Source organism: Leptonychotes weddellii, chromosome 10 (genome assembly GCF_054177405.1).
Source record: "Leptonychotes weddellii isolate Sample4059 chromosome 10, ASM5417740v2, whole genome shotgun sequence".
NCBI lineage: Eukaryota > Metazoa > Chordata > Mammalia > Carnivora > Phocidae > Leptonychotes > Leptonychotes weddellii.
This window is the reverse complement of record NC_138378.1, coordinates 42,973,675-42,994,673: the sequence shown is the minus strand read 5'-3', so window position 1 is coordinate 42,994,673 and position 20,999 is coordinate 42,973,675. Positions and strand designations below refer to the sequence as shown.

At 54.3% G+C, this 20,999-nt stretch overlaps 1 protein-coding gene across 2 annotated transcripts; it reads right to left on the bottom strand.

The window, feature by feature from the left end:
* Window positions 1-1,743: 1,743 nt before the first annotated feature.
* CST7 (cystatin F) lies at window positions 1,744-11,431 on the bottom strand. Of its 2 annotated transcripts, XM_006741184.3 has the most exons (4): window positions 11,295-11,431; window positions 4,245-4,417; window positions 2,766-2,882; window positions 1,744-2,202 (listed from the first exon to the last, which is right to left on the bottom strand). In XM_006741184.3, the coding sequence occupies exons 1-4, from the start codon at window positions 11,386-11,388 to the stop codon at window positions 2,125-2,127; spliced, it is 462 nt and encodes a 153-aa protein (XP_006741247.1). In that variant the 5' UTR covers window positions 11,389-11,431; the 3' UTR covers window positions 1,744-2,124. The 2 variants fall into 2 exon arrangements, with proteins under 2 accessions (XP_006741247.1, XP_081689402.1); XM_081833276.1 differs by lacking the exon at window positions 1,744-2,202 and having other exon boundaries at window positions 2,223-2,882.
* Window positions 11,432-20,999: the final 9,568 nt, after the last annotated feature.

Genomic DNA, 20,999 nt, shown 5'->3' with positions numbered 1-20,999 from the left:
TCTTTTCTGGTTCCATACAAATTTGAGGATTATTTGTTCCATTTCTTTGAAAAAAGTGGATGGTATTTTGATGGGGATTGCATTGAATGTGTAGATTGCTCTAGGTAGCATTGACATCTTCACAATATTTGTTCTTCCTGCATTCTCATTTCTGACCGTGAGGCCAGGTGACGCCAGGTGGGCCCACAGGCCTGGAAGCCTAAGTAATAATTTTCAGGAGAGGCCTGGCCTTCATGTGCTCTGGGCCGTATTTAAATGTTCATGAGGACCAACTGGGAGTTTGCATGGGTTCCTACCTTTATTTGCTGCAACATCCTGCCCGTTCAGCTGTGTCCCGAGGCCCATCTGAGTCTGAAGCTCTGACTCCTGGTGTTACTGCCACCTTGTTTATGTATGGGGTCAACAACGCTGGGTGGACTCATTTATCTTGATGAAAGGGTGGCCTTCAGAATCATCAAATAAATTGTCTTGTGGCATAGTTGCCATCACTGTCCCTGAATTAAATGACCAGGAGGCGAGCCAGCAAAAATGAGTGAGGATTTAGAAATTAAAGCTCTCCCCTCACTGAAGGAAACCAAAGGGTAATTCATTTTGGTTGTACACAGTGATCAAGTTTACAACTGCGTACCAAATTGTCATACGTATTTAATGCAGATTTTGTTTCCTGTGAATTATCAAGTCCATATTTTTTAGATTTATTTATTTTAGAAAGAGAGCAGGGCAGGAGGGGCAGAGGGAGAGGGAGAGATCGAATCTCAAGCAGACTCCCTGCTGAGCTTGGAGTCCTACCTGGGGCTCCATCTCCCGACCCTGAGATCATGACCTGAGCTGAAATCAAGAGTCAGAGGCTAAAATGACTGAGCCACCCAGGTGCCCCAAGTCCATATTTTTTTTAAAGGCAACAGTGTATTTTTTACTAATCTATAGTTTGAAGAGGCCTGGAGAGGAGGAAATCCAAAGCGAGAGGCTCTGCATTCCAAGCCAGGCCTACTGGAGCAGGGCGGCTGGGGGCCTGTCTTCTCTGAGTGATGCCCATCTCTGTCTGTAAGCTCCTGGGCATGTCCGTGGCCAAGCACTGCAAGGCTTGACGAAAAGGGTGGCCTTCAGAATCACACTTGATGAAAACGTGGCCTTTAGAATCATCAAATAAATTATCTTGTGGCATAGTTGCCACCACTGTCCCTGAATTAAATGACCAGAAGGAGGCGAGCCAGCAAAAATGAATGAGGATTTGGAAATTAAAGATCTCTCCTCACTGAAGGAAGCCAAAGGGTAATTCATTTTGGTTGTACATAGTGATCAAGTTTACAACTGCATACTAAATTGTCATACGTTTTTAATGCAGATTTTGTTTCCTATGAATTATCAAGTCCACCAAGAACTTGGATGTATGACTCCTGGTCAGAAGAAAGCCCAGCTGGAGGGTGAGCGCCCTCCAAAGTGGGGTGCTGTCTGCCCTGCCAGTTCATGATGTGGACACAGGCTGGCCTGTTTCCAGCTCCTCTGGTCTTCAGTATAGTTTAGCTGGCAGTGAAAGGCCAGAGAAGCCTCCAAGGGGCTTTATGGAAGTCACTAGACTCATCAGACCACTCAGTGAGAGGGACCTCTCACAACATTCACCTCACCTTCCTGACTGTCCCTTTAACAGGTAAAGCAACAGGTGTTGCTTTGAGATGGTCAGTTCTTTATTCATATTTATTCATAGTTTTATTCATGCACAAAAGGTCAAGATGCACAGTAGCGGACTTGTCCCCCTGCCCAGGGCTGTAACCATTATTTGGCCAAAGGGACGGATCTCTGGGCTTTCACTGCTGGATGTGGGACCACCAGGTAATCAGGTGGGAGGGGACGGAGGGGGCTCGCTCAGAGGTCCAGAACCTGAATAATTACCATCAGAGCATCGGTAAAATTAGTTAGGTTAGAAGAAAATGCGAAATACATACTCTAACCACGGGCAGTATCATTCTTCCACCCTGGCTACTCTGTGATGAGCCCACGGGCACTTCCGTTTCGGCTCACTGGTGAGCCACTGCGTCGGAAGGTCCCAGGGCCTGTGACAGCCAGGGCGGGGCTGTGACCGCATGCAGTAAAGAGCAGGAGTGCAGTGTTGCTGAGAGGCGGAAGTCAGCGACAGCGGAGAACGGGCACCTTGAACCTCTGGAGCCAGGGGATGACCCAAACTTCCGTGTAGCAACTGAAAGTCTGAAACAAAGAAGGGCACACTGAGACCCCCTCCCTCCCCCATCGCAGAGGCTGCGCTCCTGACACGCTCTGCAGGGGTTAAGTTCCCTGCAGCGGTGGGCAGTGCGTGCGCATCTTCCTTTGGACGTTTCTCCCCTGCCCCAAGTTTTTATTTTGAAAAATTTCACATCTACAGAGAAGTTGAGAGATTCAAGAAAAAAATATTTTCATTTTTTTTTGCAAATTAATTAGATGTCACATTTGCTCTCTCCTGCATGTGTATGTGTGTATATGATTTTTGAACTGTTTGAAAGCTCCTTTTGTTCTAACCTCCCCTGCCCCAAGCCCAGGGTGTTTATTTCCTGGAGCTGTGCCCCTCAGGGGGGTGGTTTGAGGTGCTCTCTTGCGAGTCCTCCCTCTGTGTTCTCCCAGGTCTGTGGGTACTGCACGGATGCTGGGAGTGAGAGTTGGAAACTTGCAGGCAGAGAGGTGATGAAGGGGATGGTTCCCAAAGCCCTGGGGAGTGCGCGAGGGCTGGGACGGCAGTGAGTAGGTGTGAGGAGGTGAGACCCCTTTGTTTTTACCCTTTTTAAGGTATGGTTGGTCTGGAAGTCACAGTTGTCTAGAATACGGTGCTGGGTCTTCTTGCAAGAAGTTCTGCCAATCTTCATGTGCAGCATGTACTTCAGGCCCTTCACGATCTACGGGGAAGAAGGGCTGGGTCGGTGTTACTCGGTCCAGGGCATAAGGGTGGCTGCTCCTTCACCAGCAGGAGGCGGCATGGAGACCAGGGGGGAAGGATGTCCAGATTCGCTCCCGGAAAGGGGCTGAGTGTCTGGGACCCATCAGAGAACTCCGGTGTGTGTGTGGGGGGGGGGCGGGGGAAGCTGCCGCTTGCACCCAGGCCTCTCCCTTTCTTACCCACTCATGTCATTCCTGCTCATGGTACCAGTTCTCGGTCCCCAGGTGAGACTGGGGCTCTGGGTCTGTCGGAGGACATTTCCTTACTGCCCAGAACTCTGCGCCTCACCTCCATGCCCAACACCCACCTGCGGGCTGTGCCGACCCGCCCTGCACGCCAACAGTGGTTGCTTTTCCCCCCAGTTTCCAAATAGACCCTTTTCCGCACGAATGCGGCAGCAACCGGTTCCTCCTTACTTGTGGTCTCTCAATGAAGCCTCAGCCCCGCCAAGTACCACATGAAGTAAAGTCATCCCCAGTGTCATCTGTCCCCTCCCACAGGCCCTCGAGCACTGGCAGGAGCACCAGGAACTTGCCGTGTTCCGCAGGAGGCGAAAGCCTGGCTTGGGAAGACCCCACGGCCCCTGGGGTGGAGTCCCCGGAGAGATGACACTTGGGCTATTTCCGTGGGAAGTAGGCTTTTAAAGCCCACCCCACACTAGCTTGCCTTTCTGCCACATGCTTTCTAATCATAAAAATATCCTGCTCTTAAAAAAGTTCGCAATTTTCGAAAAGAATAAGGATTATAAGAATTTCCAACAATCCTATGACACAGGGGTAACCATTACCAGTATGCGTAAAAACTGTTAGTGTCCGAGTGGGACCACCTCACCATCTTTCCCTGGGGTTTGTGTGTGGGGAAGGGGCAGTGGTTTGGGCAAAGCTCTCCGAGTGACATGGCCCAGATGGAGAACGGCAAGAGGTCCCTTGGGGCTGCGGTGCGGGCGAGGGGCGGGGTGGGGCGAGGCAGGGCAGGGGCTCTGACGGGCGGTCTAGTGGTTCCTGCAGGCCGGCCTTCTGCTTCTCCCGGCTACGGCCTTCATGCTCGGCTGCAGTGGCCTGTTCCACCCCTGCCCTCCTGGGTTCCGCTGCAGATGTGCTGTGGGCCCCCCGGGAGGAGCTTGCCTTCACGGGAGGTGGCGCAGGGCCTTCTTGCTGTGCCCTGGTGCCTCTGGCCGTGGCTGCTCGTGGGCTGCCTGTGGCGCTGCTGTCAGCCTCCCGGCCGGGGGCCACACTCTACATGGACGGGCACTAGCCGGCCAGCCCCTGGTAAGACAGAAGCCACTGCAGCCTGGCCGCGTAGGGGTGTCCCCAACCCTCACCTGGACCAGGGCTTTGCTGATGTGGGACTCCTTGAACAAGAAGATGTCATTTGTACAGTTGTTGAACCTTTCAACGCTGTGTCTGGCTGCTTGGAGGACTCCTGGGTCGTGGGGGTTTATTGTTTTGGGAAATCCTGGCTTCACATCTGGGTTAAGGATCTGGGAACAAAAATCTGAAACAGAGAAGCACAGAACCGGACAAGAACATTGCTGTGAGCAGGGTCCTTGGGCCCAGTGTTGCACCTCACACCTCGGTTCTGCTGTCTGCGCCCAGTGTGGCCCCTGGCCGTCTACCTACCCCCTCAGCCAGCCACCCCACACCCCACAGAGCATTTGTTGTGCTTCTCACGGTTGCTCCCTCCTCAGAGCTGAGGACCAGGCGCGGTGGGTGGTACCGTGAGGAATGGAAGGTAGTCCCGGCCCGCGGCGCCTGCCCGCACAGGCTTTCTCGGAACCCAGAGTGGTTTCTAGCATGTGTTAAAGAAAACCCGATCGCGTCTTCCGGGGGCGGAGCCTCTGGATAGGATGCAGCCCCAGAGGTTAGAAGAAGGTGCCTCAGTTGGCCTTGGAAGCCACCGCCATCTGGACCCTGCCCCTCAGTGTGTCCCCAATATGTGGACCACGGAGAAGTGCCCAAAGGCACGTCCTGCCTTCTCACTTGCTCGGATGCAGCTGCTGTCCTCTCCCTCAGTGATTCTTGTCAGAATCCACCCAGCTTCCAGGCCCTGGGTTGGCCCGTCTGCACCTGATGCCCCTCATGTGCTGCCTCCTGCCATGCCCTTCTGGGTACAAGTCCGAGGACAGGGGTCAGGCCCGCAGAGCTGGCATGTGGCGGAGGCAGGGACGACTGGCTTTCTTTCATCCTCCCATGCTCTTCCTATTCCGAGGAGGCCCATATTTGGATTAAAGATGGGGTAAGCAACAGGAGGGGCTTCTCCCCCGGCACTTGGGTCCCCCAGTGTCTGACAGAACCAGGGACCCCCATGCTGCTCCTCTCCTCTCCACGTCCTCTGCTCCCAGGCGCCACAGAAGCAGAGCCTGGCCACACCCCAAGGACCCTCGCTGAAGGAGGACCGGACTTCATTCCTTCGTCTGGCTAGCTCAATAGCCCCTCTGGAGCCCTCCTCATCCTGCAGGCTCTGGGGGTACAGAAGCTTATGTTCACTGCAGCCCACGTCCCGTCAATAAACAGGCAAGACAAACATCAGAGCAGCAGGTGAAGCAAGGCAGGAGCTGTGCGGGGGTCTGTCCACAGCAGATGCAGCACCAGGCTGTGCCATCTGCACAAATCTAGATGGAGGGGCCGAGAGCAAGTGAGGGGGCCGGAGGGCAGAGTGTCTGACGGCTCAGGGCCCCAGCGTGGCTGAAGCAAGGAGGGCATGTGGAGAAGGGCTGAGAGGCAAGGCCGGGCCCGGCACAGCTGTGTGCTCATTTGGGTCACAAACTTTGGATTTTATTATAAAGAAAAAAGGAACATAAGAAGCCCCACAGGCTCCGTATGGCAACAAGTGAATGGTGGCCTTTTCTGGTTGGTGGGTCATGATGAATTTAGGTTTCTGTCCATTTCTACAGTGGACAACTGATGTCTAAAAATAAAAAGTTGGGGCGCCTGGGTGGCTCAGTTACGTGTCTGACTTCAGCTCAGGTCATGATCTCAGGGTCCTGGGACTGAGTCCCGCGTTGGGCTCCCCACTCAGTGGGGAGTCTGCTTCTCTCGCTCCCTCTGCCCCTCCCCTGCTTGTGCTCTGTCTCTCTCTCTCAAATAAATAAAGTCTTAAAAAAATAAAAAGTTTTGGGGGAAAAATCTAAACTGGGAGGGAGAAGGGGAAGAGGGTTTTTAGATTTTAAACTGCTTCTCTTTAGGAAGACGTTCTCCCAGATTTTCCTGAAATGTTAGCCTGCTAGAGACGATTCAGAGCTGAGCTGTTTTAGTTCATTAACTAAATTAAACAGAGTGTGAAGTTCAGCTCCTCAGTGGCATGGCCCCGTTTCAGGTGCTCAGTAGCCCCACGTGGTCGTGGCGGTGGGTGCCGATAGGGACACCGTGTCCTTGCAGAGGACCCCAGGGGACTGCACTGCCCTGAGACTTCACTCGCTTCCCTCTGCCATGACCTCGGGGAGCACCTGTGGCGCAGGCATCTCTGTTCAGTCTGGGGAGACTGAGTTTGGCATGAGGCAGAGGTGCCGAGGCAGCAGGAAGTGGAGACTCGGGGTGTGTGGGTAGCGGCAGTGGTAACCAAGCTTCCGGGCTGAGCACGTGAAAGGTGGAAAGATGGGTGCTGACCTGTGCCCACCCCACCCCAGCCCGTCCGCTCCTGAGCGACAAACTCCAGCTCAGACCCGAGACACCCAAGTATATTTGGGTGGTAGAAGATAACGGCGACAAGGCACGCAGGCTTTATGGGGGGCAAGATACCATCTGGTTCCCCCGTGAAGAAATCACAACTTTAGGGGAGGAAGCTGGCAGCATGAATTCAACAGAGCATGGGAGCTTTAATAGAAGCTGCACTGGGATGTCCCACTGGGGACAAGGAGTCCCCCATGCATGGAGACTGACAGAAGGGGGCTGAGGGAAATACCCACTACCTTGTACGGGGGGTCGGGTTAGATAGGGCCAGTGGGCTGGCTAGGCTGGGAACTGCCTGGCAGGTTGGTGCCTTGGGTGCTGCGCGTCTGCTATGCCCTCTTGTGTATGTGAGACCCCTGCCGAATGCGAGACCTAGGGCGGGGTTGGGGGGCATCTGGCTGGGTGGTCTCCCCTCCCCTGTGTGTGGTGCAGCGGAAGGAGCCCTGAGAGTGGACAGAGAAGGCGTGAGTCTCTGTGCGTTCTGTGACCCTGGGGCGGGGCGGGGGCAGCATCTTGCAGTCTGGGGAGGGCCAGCACTGCCTGACCAAGCAGGGCCCCACCTGGCAAATGGGTCTCCCCCAGCTGGTTCCTTGGGCGCAACGCTGAAGCGTCAAGACTAAGCCCCCTAAGCTTTAGCAGCCCCACGGACCTGGCTCCCTGGCTCCGATGAAAGCAGCATACCGCTGGGACCCTTCCCAGCACAGGATTATGGCCATCTGCCGGTCCGAGTTTCCCTCCGAGCTCTGTCCCCGACCAGCACTGGGATTCTCCTTTGTAAGAATCCAGCCCTCCTAGGACGGTCTTTGCTTAAAGTCTCCAAAGATGGAAATAAGGAAAGCCGCTTGCATTCTTGGAGTGCCAGCAGCTGGGCTGGTGGGGCTGGGTCGGCCCTGGAACCCGCATTTCCCCAAGCTGCCCACGTGGCTGTGACTCAGGTGGTGGTGCTGGGGGGCCTCGTGGGCTCTGCACACAGACACCCTAACACGAGGGGGCGGGGCCGGGCCGAGGGCCGCCCCCCCCAGCATCTGTGTGCCACACGAAGTCAAGGGTGCTTTGTAGTTTAAACCAAAAACCAGTGGGGCAAACAACTGCAAGCTTGATTTCTGCTCCTCACTGTAGTCTAGCCGGCAGAGGAAGAGGAAGGCACCGAAGCTCAATGTACTCCTGCCGTCAGAGAGGAGAGGGTCCCCCCTTCCCCACTGTGGATCGATAATGGCTTCTATTCTTTGCTTTGCATAAATTACATTTAATGCTTTTTCCGGTTATAAGCCTACCTATTTTGGGTAGGAAATTTGAAAAATACAGAGAAGTATAACAAAAAAAGTTAGTTATCACTCTTAGTACCTCAAATTAGAAATCACTCTTAGTAACCAGTGTTAATGGTTTTTTAAATAAAATGTATTAAATGCAATTTAGCTTGAATTGAACAGAATGAAAAATGAAGTGAAAGAGGGGCGTCTGCGTGGCTTAGTTGGTTAAACATCTGACTCTTAGTTTCAGCTCAGGCCATGATCTCAGGGTCATGAGATCGAGCCGAGTTGGGCTCTGCGCTGAGGGGGGATTCTGCTTGAGATTCTCTTCCTCTCCCTCACCTCCACCACCCCCCCACCCCGCTCTCTTTCTCTGAAAAAAAAAAAAAAAAAGGAAGTGAAAGTAGGTGAGGCTGAACCTCAGATGCCTTGTCCTTTTGGAACACATGATGTCAGTTCCTAAGCAATTTCAGTAATGTTACAAAAAGTTTAGGAAAAATACTGAAGTTGGTTTATTTTTATCTAACTACATGTTTTCCTAAAATGTAGGCTTCAAGTCAGTAAAGCTTCATCAATGCAGTTGTCTAAACAAACAATAAAAGCTCCATTTTTAATTAAAAAAAAGGTTGAAAGTCAAATCTATTTTTAGGATTCTTTAAGAGAATTCTAAGGCTTCTCATGGAGAATAAACATTCCAAAGAGCTCTCCTTCAGGGAAGAACGGAAGCCACCAGGTGGGTGCTGAGCAGATGGTGACAGTGCAGGCTGGGTGGCCTGGGGCCCCGGCCAGGGGGTCAGTCCCTCCCCCACTAAAGGGGGCCTGGGCTGTCCTCAGGGATGGGGGTTCTGGGGTGTGTGCTGTGCAGCCAAAGTCTGGGGAGCAAGAGAGTTAGAGCTGTTGCTTTCTTGTTACCACTCTGGGGGCAGCGTGTGGGTCCCCATTCTACAGGGGAGAGACTGAGGCCCCAGAGGAGTGCAGGGTGGATTTAAACCAGGTTCAACTAATCGTAAAGCCCTGTAATGAGAAGATGGGCCACTGCAAGCTTGGCTGGGGGCAGGGGAGGGGGGCAGAGTGTGACATGGCAACCCCGTGGAGCTTCCCAGGAGAGATAACAGGTTGAGAAAAAAGGACTTTTGGGTTGCAACGGAACATAAAAGGGCTGAAGACACTGATGTGGCAATTTCCTAAGTCCTGGAAGGCGTAGGGAGGGAAGATGCCATGGGGCTCCGCATTTAGGTCAGTGCAGTTTAGTGTCTGGGCATGGGGAAGTCATGTGCCCAGAGGGCACCAGCATCAGGGGCCCTGCTGCCCCCACTCCCTCCCAGGAAGGCACTGGAATCTGTTCTCAGGGGAGGGAAGGAAAAGGCTGTGGGAGCCATGGAGGCAGAGTCGGGGCTGGGCTGAGTTCCCGTCTCTGTTCAACCGCCAGACAGAGGCGCCTCCAAGCCCCTCTTTCTGAGGCCCTTGCTCGGGCCCTCATCTGTCAAATGAAGGAAGCACCAGAAGAGATTGCTTCGGAGGGGCGGTGGAGTGGGCTGGGAAGGCTACCGGCGTGGCAGAGACTCGGAGCAGGTATGTGGGCAGGTGGCTGCCAAGCACCCCGGGCCCAGTGAGAATGCTTTCCATGGGCCGCCGCAGTCAGGCCTCTTCAAGGCCCAAGGGTGCTCAAGTTCTTTACGCATCTCCTGGCTGATGAGCCCAGGCTTAGGGAGGCTGCTGGTTCCACAGCTAGTAGGTTTGGGGAGTCTGTGGTACCCCACTCTCTGCATGTAAGTGTGGGCTCTGGACTTGCCGGCTGGCACGCAGGGGCAGAGACCAGGTCCGACAGGGGAGGGGCGCGTGGCTCTCATGTGGGCGTGGCCCGTGAGGACATGAACGGTCGTCCAGTGCCACCTGTCTCTGAACTCCCCATGCAGTCCTGTTCCTGTCCCTGCTCTGTTCCATGAGGAAATGGAGGCAAGCGGAAGGAACTTGGCAAAACAGTTGACAGTGAGTGTCAGTAATTAAATCCCAGGGTAGTTATGACGGCAGGCTCCACATCTTTCCAGGGGACCCTTCACTAAGGTTTTGAGGAGTGTGCGTCTCTGTTCTGAACATGCAGCTTCTTCCCCTGACTTGTCCCCCTGGGATTGGTACTAAGTGGGGGGCACAGGAAGACAGCGGTATCCCGACAAGAGGAGGCCGGGAAAGGGTGTCCTCAGCATGAGAGCTAAGAATGAGGGTTGGGGGAGAGAGGAGGAAGGGTGTCCTGTCCCTGTGGTCCCCATGTGCAGCCCCACCCGAGACCGTCCAGGGGCAAGAAGTGAGGGCAGGGGATCCCTCCACCAGCTGAGGGGTTAAAGGAGGAGGGGCGCTTCTCTCACCCCCCAGGCAGGCCCCAGACCCCCTACCCCTGGTGGTTGGACAGAGACGGGAACTCAGCCCAGCCCCGACTCTGCCTCCATGGCTCCCACAGCCTTTTCCTTCCCTCCCCTGAGAACAGATTCCAGTGCCTTCCTGGGAGGGAGTGGGGGGCAGCAGGGCCCCTGATACTGGTGCCCTCTGGGCACATGACCTTCCCATGCCCAGACACTAAACTGCACTGACCTAAATGCAGAGCCCCATGGCATCTTCCCTCCCTAAGCCCTTCAGGACTTAGGAAATCGCCACATCAGTGTCTTCAGCCCTTTTATGTTCCGTTGCAACCCAAAAGTCCTTCTTTCTCAACCTGTTATTTCTCCTGGGAAGCTCCACGGGGTTGCCATGTCACACTCTGCCCCCTCCCCTGCCTCCAGCCAAGCTTGCAGTGGCCCACCTCTAAGTCTTCCCCAGCAGCCATGGCCTGTGAGTCCAGTGATGGGAGGGCATGGTCTGCTCCTCTGTGCTCTGGCGGGGACAGGTGCTCACTGGCTGTGTAACGGGCAAGTAACCCAATATCCTTGTGCCTTAGTTTCTGGACAGCAGCGGCACCCTCCCTCCCCTTCTCCCCCAGTGCTGGCCTGGCAGGAAGAGTCTGATCTTTAGGCTCCTGGGGGCCAAGTCACAGGGCAGCAGGCGGCAGGCAGGAAGGGCAGGCATCACATGGAAACTGCTTAACCACCACGGGGCATCCCGGAGCTTGGTCCCCGTGCAGGGGCCACAGGGGAGCCTCCCTTGGGCCCACAGTTCTCAGTCCCTGGACAGGGAGGGGGCGGACGACAGAGGGCGCTTCTCTCGCCCCCCCAGGCAGGCCCCAGACCCCCTACCCCCGAACCCCGCAAAGGCCGCTGCAGCCGGGATGGGAGCCGCCTGCCCCTGCCGCCGCGCGGTCCCCGAGGCTGCCAAGCCAGCAGTGTGCCTTGGGGACCCGGGCGGGAAGCTCAGGGCGCGCCCGCCGCCGACGGGCAATCAGGGGACCTCGCCTCGGGGAGCGGCCAGAGCTCCGGAGTCCCGGAGCCCCGGCATGAAGCGGCCCAGGGGAGACCCTGCTCTTACCTCGCGAAGGGCCCCCGGTAGTGCACGGGACCAGGCAGCAGAAGGCGAGCAGCACCCCGACGGGCCGCATGGCTGCCTGCGCGGAGGGCAGCATGCGCTAGGGGAGCCGGGCCGGGCTGAGGGCAGTGCTCGGGAGCTGAGAGGGGGCCCCGCCCCGCAAACCGCCCCCGGGGCGGGGGTGGGGGCTGCTTGCCTCGGGTGGGGAGGCGGGGGGGGGGGGAGGCGGGGGGCGGTGATGGTTTCTTGCTGAATCATTTTGACCAGAAGCTCCCCACCTGTGTACTTATGGGCTACAAAGTCAACCGCTTCCTTTATAAAAGTTTCCAAACAGCGATTATTTGCAAGGGGAGGAGGCAGAAATGAGAGCTGTAACAAAAGCTTTGCGATTTTCTACCCTCGAAATATACATGGAAGAGACATTGCATTAAAAAAATTAGCAGGGAGGCGCCTGTGTGGCTCAATCGGATAAGAGTCTGCCTTCCTGCTGTGATGAGCATTGGGTGTTACACTTAACTAATGAATCATTGAACACTACATAAAAAAACTAATTATGTACTATACAGTGGCTAATTGAACAACAACAACAAAAAAGAGTCTGCCTTCGCCTGGTGTCATGATCCCCCATCCTGGGATGAGCTTGCATAGGGCTCCCTGCTCGGCCGGAAGTCTGCTTCTCCCTGTCCCTCTGCCCCTCCCCCCCCTTTTGTGCTCTCTGTCTCGCTCACTCTCTCTCAAATAAGTAAGTAAATAAATAAATAAGTAAATAAGTAAATAAAATCTTAAAAAAAAATCAGCAGGGATTTTCGAAAGCAGAATCATCTGGGTTTCCTTCTCCAAAGGACACGCTTCTCAGGCCCATGATTCCAGCGTTCTGAGTGGCCCCCTGAAGGAGACTGTCCTCTGTTTGTGTGAGTGGGCATCTCCCCTTAGGAAGTGGGCAGGAAAATCGGGTGCACACTGCAATTTCAGAGAATGGACATCGCCAGGAAACATGCCCCCTCTGGGTGATTTCTGCACCTGGAAATTGGCAGACAGCAGTGTTTGCTGGCTAAGTGATCACTTCCCAGCTTTGGCTCCACACTGGCAAAGGTGAAGAAAGAACAGAGATGTTCCAGAACAGACAGTGACCCAGAGGTTTGCTTCCCTCTACATGCGCAGGCAAGCAGTTAGAGTGGGGTCTCTGGAGCTCATGGCTTGAATTTGTTTGAATTTGGCTCTACCTTTTAACACCTGGTGACCTTGGGTGAGGGACGACCTCTCTGTGCCTCAGTTTCCCCCTGATGGTTGTGGTGAGGGTTTGGGGACTTCCTCAGTGTAAATGCTCAAGCACATTGTATGGTCTTAGCTGCAGGGGCACCCCCCGCAGACTTCAGGACTACCCTGGCAGGAGGAAGGAGACGCCTGAGCCTTACCCAGATGGGTCCTGCTGGGGCATAGCGGCTTTCGGGTAGGGAGATCTGGGTTTGTGTGACTTGGACAAGCCATGTAAACTCTTGGGACCTCCCAGGTTCCTGGCTACTCAGAGATTTGTCATGAGAACTGAAATTAGCAAAGCACATTTGGTACAGTGCATAGCTGGTAGCATTCAGTAAGTAGGGGCTGCTGTACGCGCCCCCACGTTCTGCTGGGCCTGCTGTGTTGGTCCCGGACACTCACCCTCTGATTGTCAGTGGCCACGCCACAAGGGCCCCAGGGTGGCATCTCCTCGCCAGGCTCTGTGCCCTGACCACACGTGCCTGTTCAGTGTTCACCCCCAGCAGGGGACCGGGCTAGAGGAGAGGCGGGTGTCATGGCATCGGTGTCTTTGCTCAGCTCAAGTGCCAGGTTACCACAACTGCTTATTGGTAGTGTTGTGGGTTATTCTCCCTTTCAGAAGCACGGGGGGAAGCTCAGAGCGGTTGGAAGACTTGCTCCGTTTACTGCATCTTCTCTAGGCCTCGGCCCTGTTGTCTGTGAATGTGGGTGATGGTCACCAGCCTGGTGCCTCAGGCAAAGCACAAGGGGGCCCTGTTAAATCACAAAGTGCCACAGCAGGAAGGAGCTGTTTTACAGCAGCATCGTTTCAGGGTTGTCTGGGGGAAAATTGTGCCTGTGTATTTGTGCATGTGTGTAAATGTGTATGTCTGCGTTTATTCACTGTGTGTATGTGTGTGCATCCACAAGCCTGCCTTTGTTTCAGTTTTTGCATATGTTGGAGTAGGAATGCACATAAGTGTGTTGTTCTGATTGTGCACAAAAGGAGAGTATGCATGTGCTTATGTGCATTTGTGTATAAGTCTGTTTGAGTGTGTGCTTGTGTGTATATGTTGTGATGGTTAATTTTATGTGTCGACTGGGTCACAGATATTGGCCCAGATATTTAGTTAAACATTATTTCTGCGTGTGCCTGTGAGGGTGTTTCTGGATGTGATTAGCTTTTGAACTGGTAGACTGAGTAAAGCAGATTGCCCTCCACAATGTGGTGGGTCTTGTCTAAACAGTTGAAGGCTTGAGTAGGAAGGAAGGCTGAGGAAGAAAGAATTTTCTGTTTGTGTGACTGTCTTCAAGCTGGGGCATTAGTCTTCTTCTCCTGCCTTAGGACTCAGATTTTGACTGGAACTTATACCACCAGCTTTTCTGGGTCTGCATTTTCCAGCCTCCATAATCATATGGGCCAATTCCTTATAATAAATCTCTTTACACACATGGACATGACCCCCAGCCCCACACACACCCTATTGGTTCTCTTTCTCTGGAGAACCCTGACTGATCCATTTGTGTACCTGTCTGTGCCTACAGGTGTCTGTTTGTGTGTGTAAGTGTATATCATTCGTATGCCTGTGTCTCTGTGCTTATGTGTCTGTATGTTCATATGTGTGTGTCCGTGAGTGTTTCTGTGAGTCTGGATGAGAGGCTTTTGTACAGATGTGTCTCTGTGCTCACATGCTTGTGTGTGGCCGTTTGTGTGTTACCTGCACTATTTCTGTCCCATCCAAGGCCTGCCAGAGCTGATGCAGGGGTGATTCATCATTCATCCATCCTTCTGCTCCTTGCTGCTGGAAGTGCGGTCCCTGGAACTGGAGTCCCTGGGAACCTGAGGGAATGCTCAGGCCCCACCCCAGACCTTCTGAATCAGATTCCCTGTGAGTGGGGCCCAGGAATCTGTTTTTACAAGCTCTCAAGGAGAATTTTTGGCCCCTAAAGTCTGGGAAGCACTGATTGAACCCATTTTGTCCCCTCTCCTGTCTTCTTGTCTCAGTGGCACACATGACGTCCTCTGGCCTCCATATGACATCCACTGCTGGCCTTGGCCACGCATCATCCTGCCATGTGAAGAACACAGCTTTGCCCACCAACTGCTCATAAGCAGAGCTCCTACATGAGTTCCCTGGGGTGAATGGATGTGGGAGCGACATGGGGCCGGCCAGGGAAGCCTGACTTGGTGAAAGCCAGGCCGTGTGCTCTTCCTCCCAAGCAGATGTGGCCACGGCCCCAGATCCATCCCTCTGCTGGGCATGAAGCAGAAGTGGAATCTAGTTTTGCTAGAACCTCTGAGCCAGGACTTCTCAGGCCCAGCCTGCACAGCTGGGGAGCCTCGGATCTTTGGCTGGGTGGGCAGGAAGTGTGTGTCTGTCTAATGTGAGGAAGTACAGACATTGGTGGAGGACCTAGGTTTGGGTCCCTCTCTCCCAGGATCTCTTGGGAGCTCTTCCTTGCCTCCCATTGGGATAAAAAGAGGGAGGGGGAGCTTAGGTGGCATGGCCCCTGGGTGGCCGGGTTTCCCCGACTCTCTGACGTCCGTCCTTCCTGCCATGTGGGACACAGCTGGCAGCCTCACGGCCAATTCAAACACATTGAATTTACTGCAGAGGGTACATCTCGGCACAGACAGTGTGAACCCTGCTCTCAGGGTGCGTGGCTTGTTACCTCCACTGTGGCTCCCTTTGCAGTTTGCAAGCAAAATCCTATGACATGCCTCTAGTTATTGGGTTAGTTATCTAAAACAAACAACGACAGGGACGCCTGGGTGGCTCAGTCGTTAGGAGTCTGCCTTCAGCTCAGGTCATGATCCCAGGGTCCTGGGATCGAGCCCCGCATCGGGTTCCCTGCTTAGCACCCTCTCCCACTCCCCCTGCTTGTGTTCGCGATCTCTCTGTCAAATAAATAAATAATATCTTAAAAACAAACAAACAACGACAAACTTTGCAGCTTGAAACACACATTAACTGTCTCACGATAATTGCGGGTCAGGATTGGGCACAGCTTAGCTGAGTTCTCTGCTTCAGGGCATCCCCAGGCTACAGTGCAGGTGCCAACTGGGGCTGAGTCCCATTTGAGGGCTCAACTGGGGAAGGATCCCCTTGTAAGCTCATGTGCTTGTTGGCCATCCTCAGTTCCTAGCTATGTGGGCTTCCCAGCCTGGCTGCTGGCCTCCTTAAGGGAGGGAGAATGTCCTAAAAAAATGACTTCAGGCTCTCTGAGCCTTGAGAATCTCATGTGCACAAAAGGCACAAGCTGGGCTCTTTGTGGTTTGTGAGGGTCCAACCTCAGCAGGTGTGAAGGGAGCCCCCGAGACCTGTGTCTCACCTACAGACCAGCGGCAATGCAACACGCACCTCGTAGAATCTGTGGGAGGATAAGGAGACAATGGCTCCTGGCACTTACAAGGTCGTAAAAGCCACATCCCTTGAAAAACATGGCAAAGGTTTGTTTGCCCATAGCTGCCAGACCGGAAGCTGAGTGGCCTTCTCCCTACACTCTGGGAGGTCAGCTGATCCAGAGCTATGGAGAGCAGGGGTGCCAGGCAGAGGCAGGAAAGGTCTGAGAGTGCCTGGGGTTGGTGTGTTGAGTGGATGGAAATAATCAGAAGAGCTTCTGTTTGTTGATCACTTCCTGCATGCACATTAGCAAATTGGCTCTGTGAATTGCCATCATAAGATGGGTATTGTCTTTAAGATGGGTATCAGTGTCCCCACTTTACAGATGAGAAGACTGAGGTTCAGAGAGGGAAAGTCACTTCCCTAGGGTCACACAGCATGCTTATTCCAGTGCTGGGCTTGGCACCAGCTCTGAGGCTCAACCTGAGGTCTGGACTATGAAAATCAATAAAGGAAACCTCACTAAAGTGGGGTGGGGAGTCTGGAAGGGGGAGCCCTACCACTCAACACCCATTACAGGAAAAGTTGTTGGTTACAGACCCCCAACAGAAGAGTCTTCAGCAGCAAAAAATCATCAGTTACAGGCCCCAGTAGGGAAAAGATATTCACTGCATCTCCTGCAAGAAATCTACTACCCCTACAAGTCAGCCAGTGAGAAACTGTCATCACCCTGAACTCTTGCTTCTCTCCAGTAGACTTTGGTTCCAAATAACCACTCCTGACTTCCTCCTTCTTCTTCATAAAATAATGCTCCTCTGCTTCATTGGACTTGTCTATGGTCTTGCAGTAGCTTGCATGTCCCAAGTTGTAATTCTCTGCTATTCCTGAATAAACTTAGTTTTGCTGTTAAGATAAGTGGCTTTTATTTTTAAGGTTAGCAGGCCCTTCCCAGAAGAGGAGGCTACTTGCAGATTCACCTGCTCAGCAACACAGGGGCACTACACTGGGTTCTGAGAACATTCCAGAGTCCTGGCATTCTAGAGGACACAGATGAAGGCCACAGCCTTGTCCAGAAGGAAGAGCTGGCAGGCCCCTTTGGGGTACTTTCAAGATCTGACATCTGATGTTCCTTGGCACATCTGTTTGTTTCCACGGAGGGGTCAGAAGGCCAGTTTGGGTGGATTCTGGGCTCAGATTTTTACACCCTGTGACCTGAGCAAGTGCATTTAATCCTGGAAAAGACAACTTTCTGTTCTTGCACCCAGTGCCCTCTGCCAGTCCACGGCCTTCACCCTGGGGGCTGGGATCCTGGGAGGCCCAGCCTCGTGGAGGAGAGGCCGAAGGTGAGGGGGATGCAGCGGCTTGGGGGGTCAGTAGCGAGGTGGGAGAGGGAGAGTCCCACGGTGCAGGCCAGGATCCTGGGAGGGCAGACCTGGCTCCAGAGTGGAGCCCTGAGGGGCTGGGTAGGGGACCCTGGGGGGGTGGTGGGAGGCATTGGCTTCATGGCTGATTGCCTGTCCTGGACCCAGCTTGCGTTTGTGCCCAGGGGCTCAGGTGACCGGAACCATCCAGTTCTAACACTGTGCTGTCCTCAGCTGCCTGGCCACACAGCTGAGAAGCCAAAGGGACATCTGAACCACCCTGCTGTTTCCAAATCCTGAGCTTCCTTGCCTTACGCGCTGCCTGTCTCAGGCACAGCGGGTCCCAGGGCTCCATTAGTTAGTGATAGAAATGGTAACAGTGAGAGGGAGCGTGTTGCCAGCATTCACTATGTGCTAGGTACTTTCCCAGCATGTTATGACTGCTTCTTCACTTCATCCCTGTCCCGTCACTGTGGAGAGAGGAAACTGAGGCCCAGGGAGGGTGACAAGTTGCCGGAAGTTCTGCGGAGCCGCGGCCCAGGCCCTGGCAGTGGGGCTCTGGCTTCTGGGTCCTTGCTGCTGACCTCTACCGTTTCCCTGCTGGGCCCAGGGCCCGGCCCTGGGGCACCTGTGCGGGCCACGGTGGCACCAGCCCCGCCGGGAGGGGCGGGGGTGACTCCTGAGCCCGGGCCAGCCTACAGACGCCAGTTTGGCAGTGCGGGTGTCTGATGGCGGCCCAGCGCACTGAGGACGCGGGCCTGCTGGGGCTGCTACACCGTTCCGGGTGACGGTCAGCCGGAGAGTCACAAGGCCTCGAAGAGCAGGGAGTGGTGGCCTCAGGAGTCTCGGTGTGTAGGGCGCGTGCGAGACCGTTTTGTATGGCAGAAACGAAAACCGGGTGCCCCTGGAGAGGGTTGCTAGCTGATGGACTTCCGGTACCTTTAAGTTCTTTTTTGTTGTTTTTTCTTTTTGTTTGTTTGTTTGTTTCTGATACCCTCATGTTCTGCTGGTACTTTCCTTCTTTAGAGTCATTGGTGGTTATCTGAGTGGTGAGGCCACCAGACGGTTTTTTGTCTTTGTATCTCTCCGTTCACAGAGAATGCAGTTTACCCTCTTCTCCAGGGCTGTTGGGAGTGTGAGGAGCATTTTATCCACATGCTGGCGCTGTGATCCAAGAAATGAGCGCGGTGTTCCTTCCGCCGTCACCACAGACCATCTAGGTTCAGAGGATAGGAAACAAACCCGAGTCTCAGCAGGACAGTGTCACTGTCACTTCATAAGAAAAGCACGTGGGAGGGGGTGCATCGATGTGGGCGAGTTGTCTGCCGCAGGTGGGTCCAGAAAAGATTCAGGTCTAAACCTCTTGGAAAGGGACCCTGTCTCCCTGACTTTATCTACCCAGTGAAGGTGCCGCCTGTTGCCATCATGGTAGACGCGGCCAGGGCCGGGCAGTGAGGAAGTCAGCATGCTGGCCTTGTAGACAAGGGGTTCGGACTAACACCACCCCAGCTCACGGAGTGGGTTCTGATTGGCCCATGTCGTCAACTCAGTTGGTTCAGGTGGGCAAGTGACTGAAGGTACCTCAATTAGAGTTCACTGAAGGACTCCCTTTATAATTGAGGGAGGAATAGCTATCTCTCATTCCTCCATCCTGCTCCCTCTCCTTCCTTCCCTCCTTCTCCCTTGGATGAATAAAGCAGTATGTAGCCCCCAGAGCTAGAAGGTGTCTTGGTACACGAGGGCAGGCTGAGGAGGAAGCCTCAAGAGGGGAGAATTGTAGAGATTCGGCCATGGCGACCCCTGAATCAACCCACCCCGAAGATCACATACTGCTAGATCTTCCAGTTATGAGTTCTTATAAAAATCCCTTACCATGTAAGACCATTCATGTTGGATTTTCAAGGTTTTTTTTCCCCCCCTCAACATGGAAGGGCCCCAGCTGACACAGACGGGAAGCAGGTTTGTGTCTGGGTCAGTATCAAGGGTATGTGCTTGCCCGTGGCCAGCCAGTCCGGGGGTGTGCAGAAGCTGGTTTTTACCAGGAGAACTGAGGAACTTTTCAGTGGGGACGGAAGCCCAGATCAAAGGGTGGAAACTGAATTCAGGTGCACAAGCATGGTCAGTTTTCAGCACACTGAAGTGGACTTAGTTCTTGGAGGCTGGACACAAACCTGTCTTCCCTGTGGCCAGTGCTGTGGCCTCTGCATGGAGGTGACTTAAAGGCCTGGCGTGTCCCATTACCTAAGGTTGCCAGTTAAAATACGAGGCACCAAGCTAAATTTGAACAACAAGTGAATTATTAGTAAAAGTATATCCTAAATATGGTGTGGGACATGCTTGGACTAAAAATTATTCATTATCTGAAATTCAAATTTAACTGGGCGTTCTGTATTTTACTTACCTGTCTGTAGCCTGGTGAACTTCGTCGGACAGAGTTGCTAGCTCTTTCCACATGGTTCTCCTGTGTGGAATGGGGGCGCTCTCAGCTTGGGGTTCCGGAGCTCAGAGCCCTGGTGGGTCAGCCTCATCAGCTGCGCACACTGGCCAGCCGCAGGGCTCTGGTTTGGTCACCAGAGCAGGAGCAGAACCTGGTACTGACAGGACGGGAGGTGTTTCCTTCACTCCTCTCACCCTTACGTTTTATGGCTAAGTGTCCCCAGAAGCCCTGCTACATGCTCACCGTGTGGGGACTGGACTCTTCACGGGGCTGTGTTGCTCTGACGGTGACTAGGTGTGAGCATTCTGAAGCAGGCAGCACGCCCTCAGTCAGATCCAGGTGGAGGTCTGGAGACCAGAGCTCTGTCTGCCGTGCCATCCGTGCCTGTCCTAAAGGTGTCCGAGGCCCGGGCTTGGTGCTAAGGACCTCACCTGCAGGGGAGAATGTGTCGCTGGGGTAGGCAGTGCTGCCCAGCAAGCGGGGGGATGCTCGCTCTGCTTGGGCTGCTCCATGGGCACAGGCCACCGCTGGGTACTTACTTCCCCAGCCCTGGGAGGGTCGTCCTTGGCCGAAGAGAGCCACCTTGCCGGGGTCGCACCCTTTCCCAGGGGCAGCCTGCATCCCCTTGGTTCATGGCAGGACATCTCTGCACGCCCGTCGCTGCTCCTGAGTTCCAGCTGCCCTCACTCCCCACCAGTCTCCTGCTCACCCAGCGCCATCTCATTTGATCCCCAGGGAACTCATCCATAACAGGTGGGATGCACTGTCTCCGTAGAAGGGATATTGAAGTCGGGTTCTGATGATTAGGTAGGAGCTCTCATGGAAGGAAAGGAGGAGCACCAGCAAGGGCATGGCATGCAGGTGTTGGGGTGCTCCTTGTTAGGGCAGTCATGCCACTTCCCTGTGGCTCCAGCTAGGGACCGTGCAGGCCGGTCCAGGCCTCATCATGTGGTCTTGGACCTTTGGGTCATTCTTGGAGCTGCCTGAGCCCAGGGGAACGAGTGGTGGTGTTGAGAGTGAACCTTGTTTTATAGTCACCGGCAAGGCCCTTTAAGCCTCACCCTGCAGAACAGTGACAGCAGTGTGACCTATGACCTGGCACTGGGAGAGCCAAGGTCCGTGTGGAAATTGACGGTGTGTTCACCCTAAATCGTCCCCCACCTGCCCTGCTGAGATGCCCCCATGACCTGCAGCCCCTTGAATGTGCAAGGACTGCCAGGGAAGCCTCCCCACTCCAGGGGTTTGGAGCAGGGATGCTGGGCGATGCCTGGACCAGGCTGGCACCAGAGAGGATGAAGAAGAATAGGCACAAGGCAGGATGCCTCGGTGT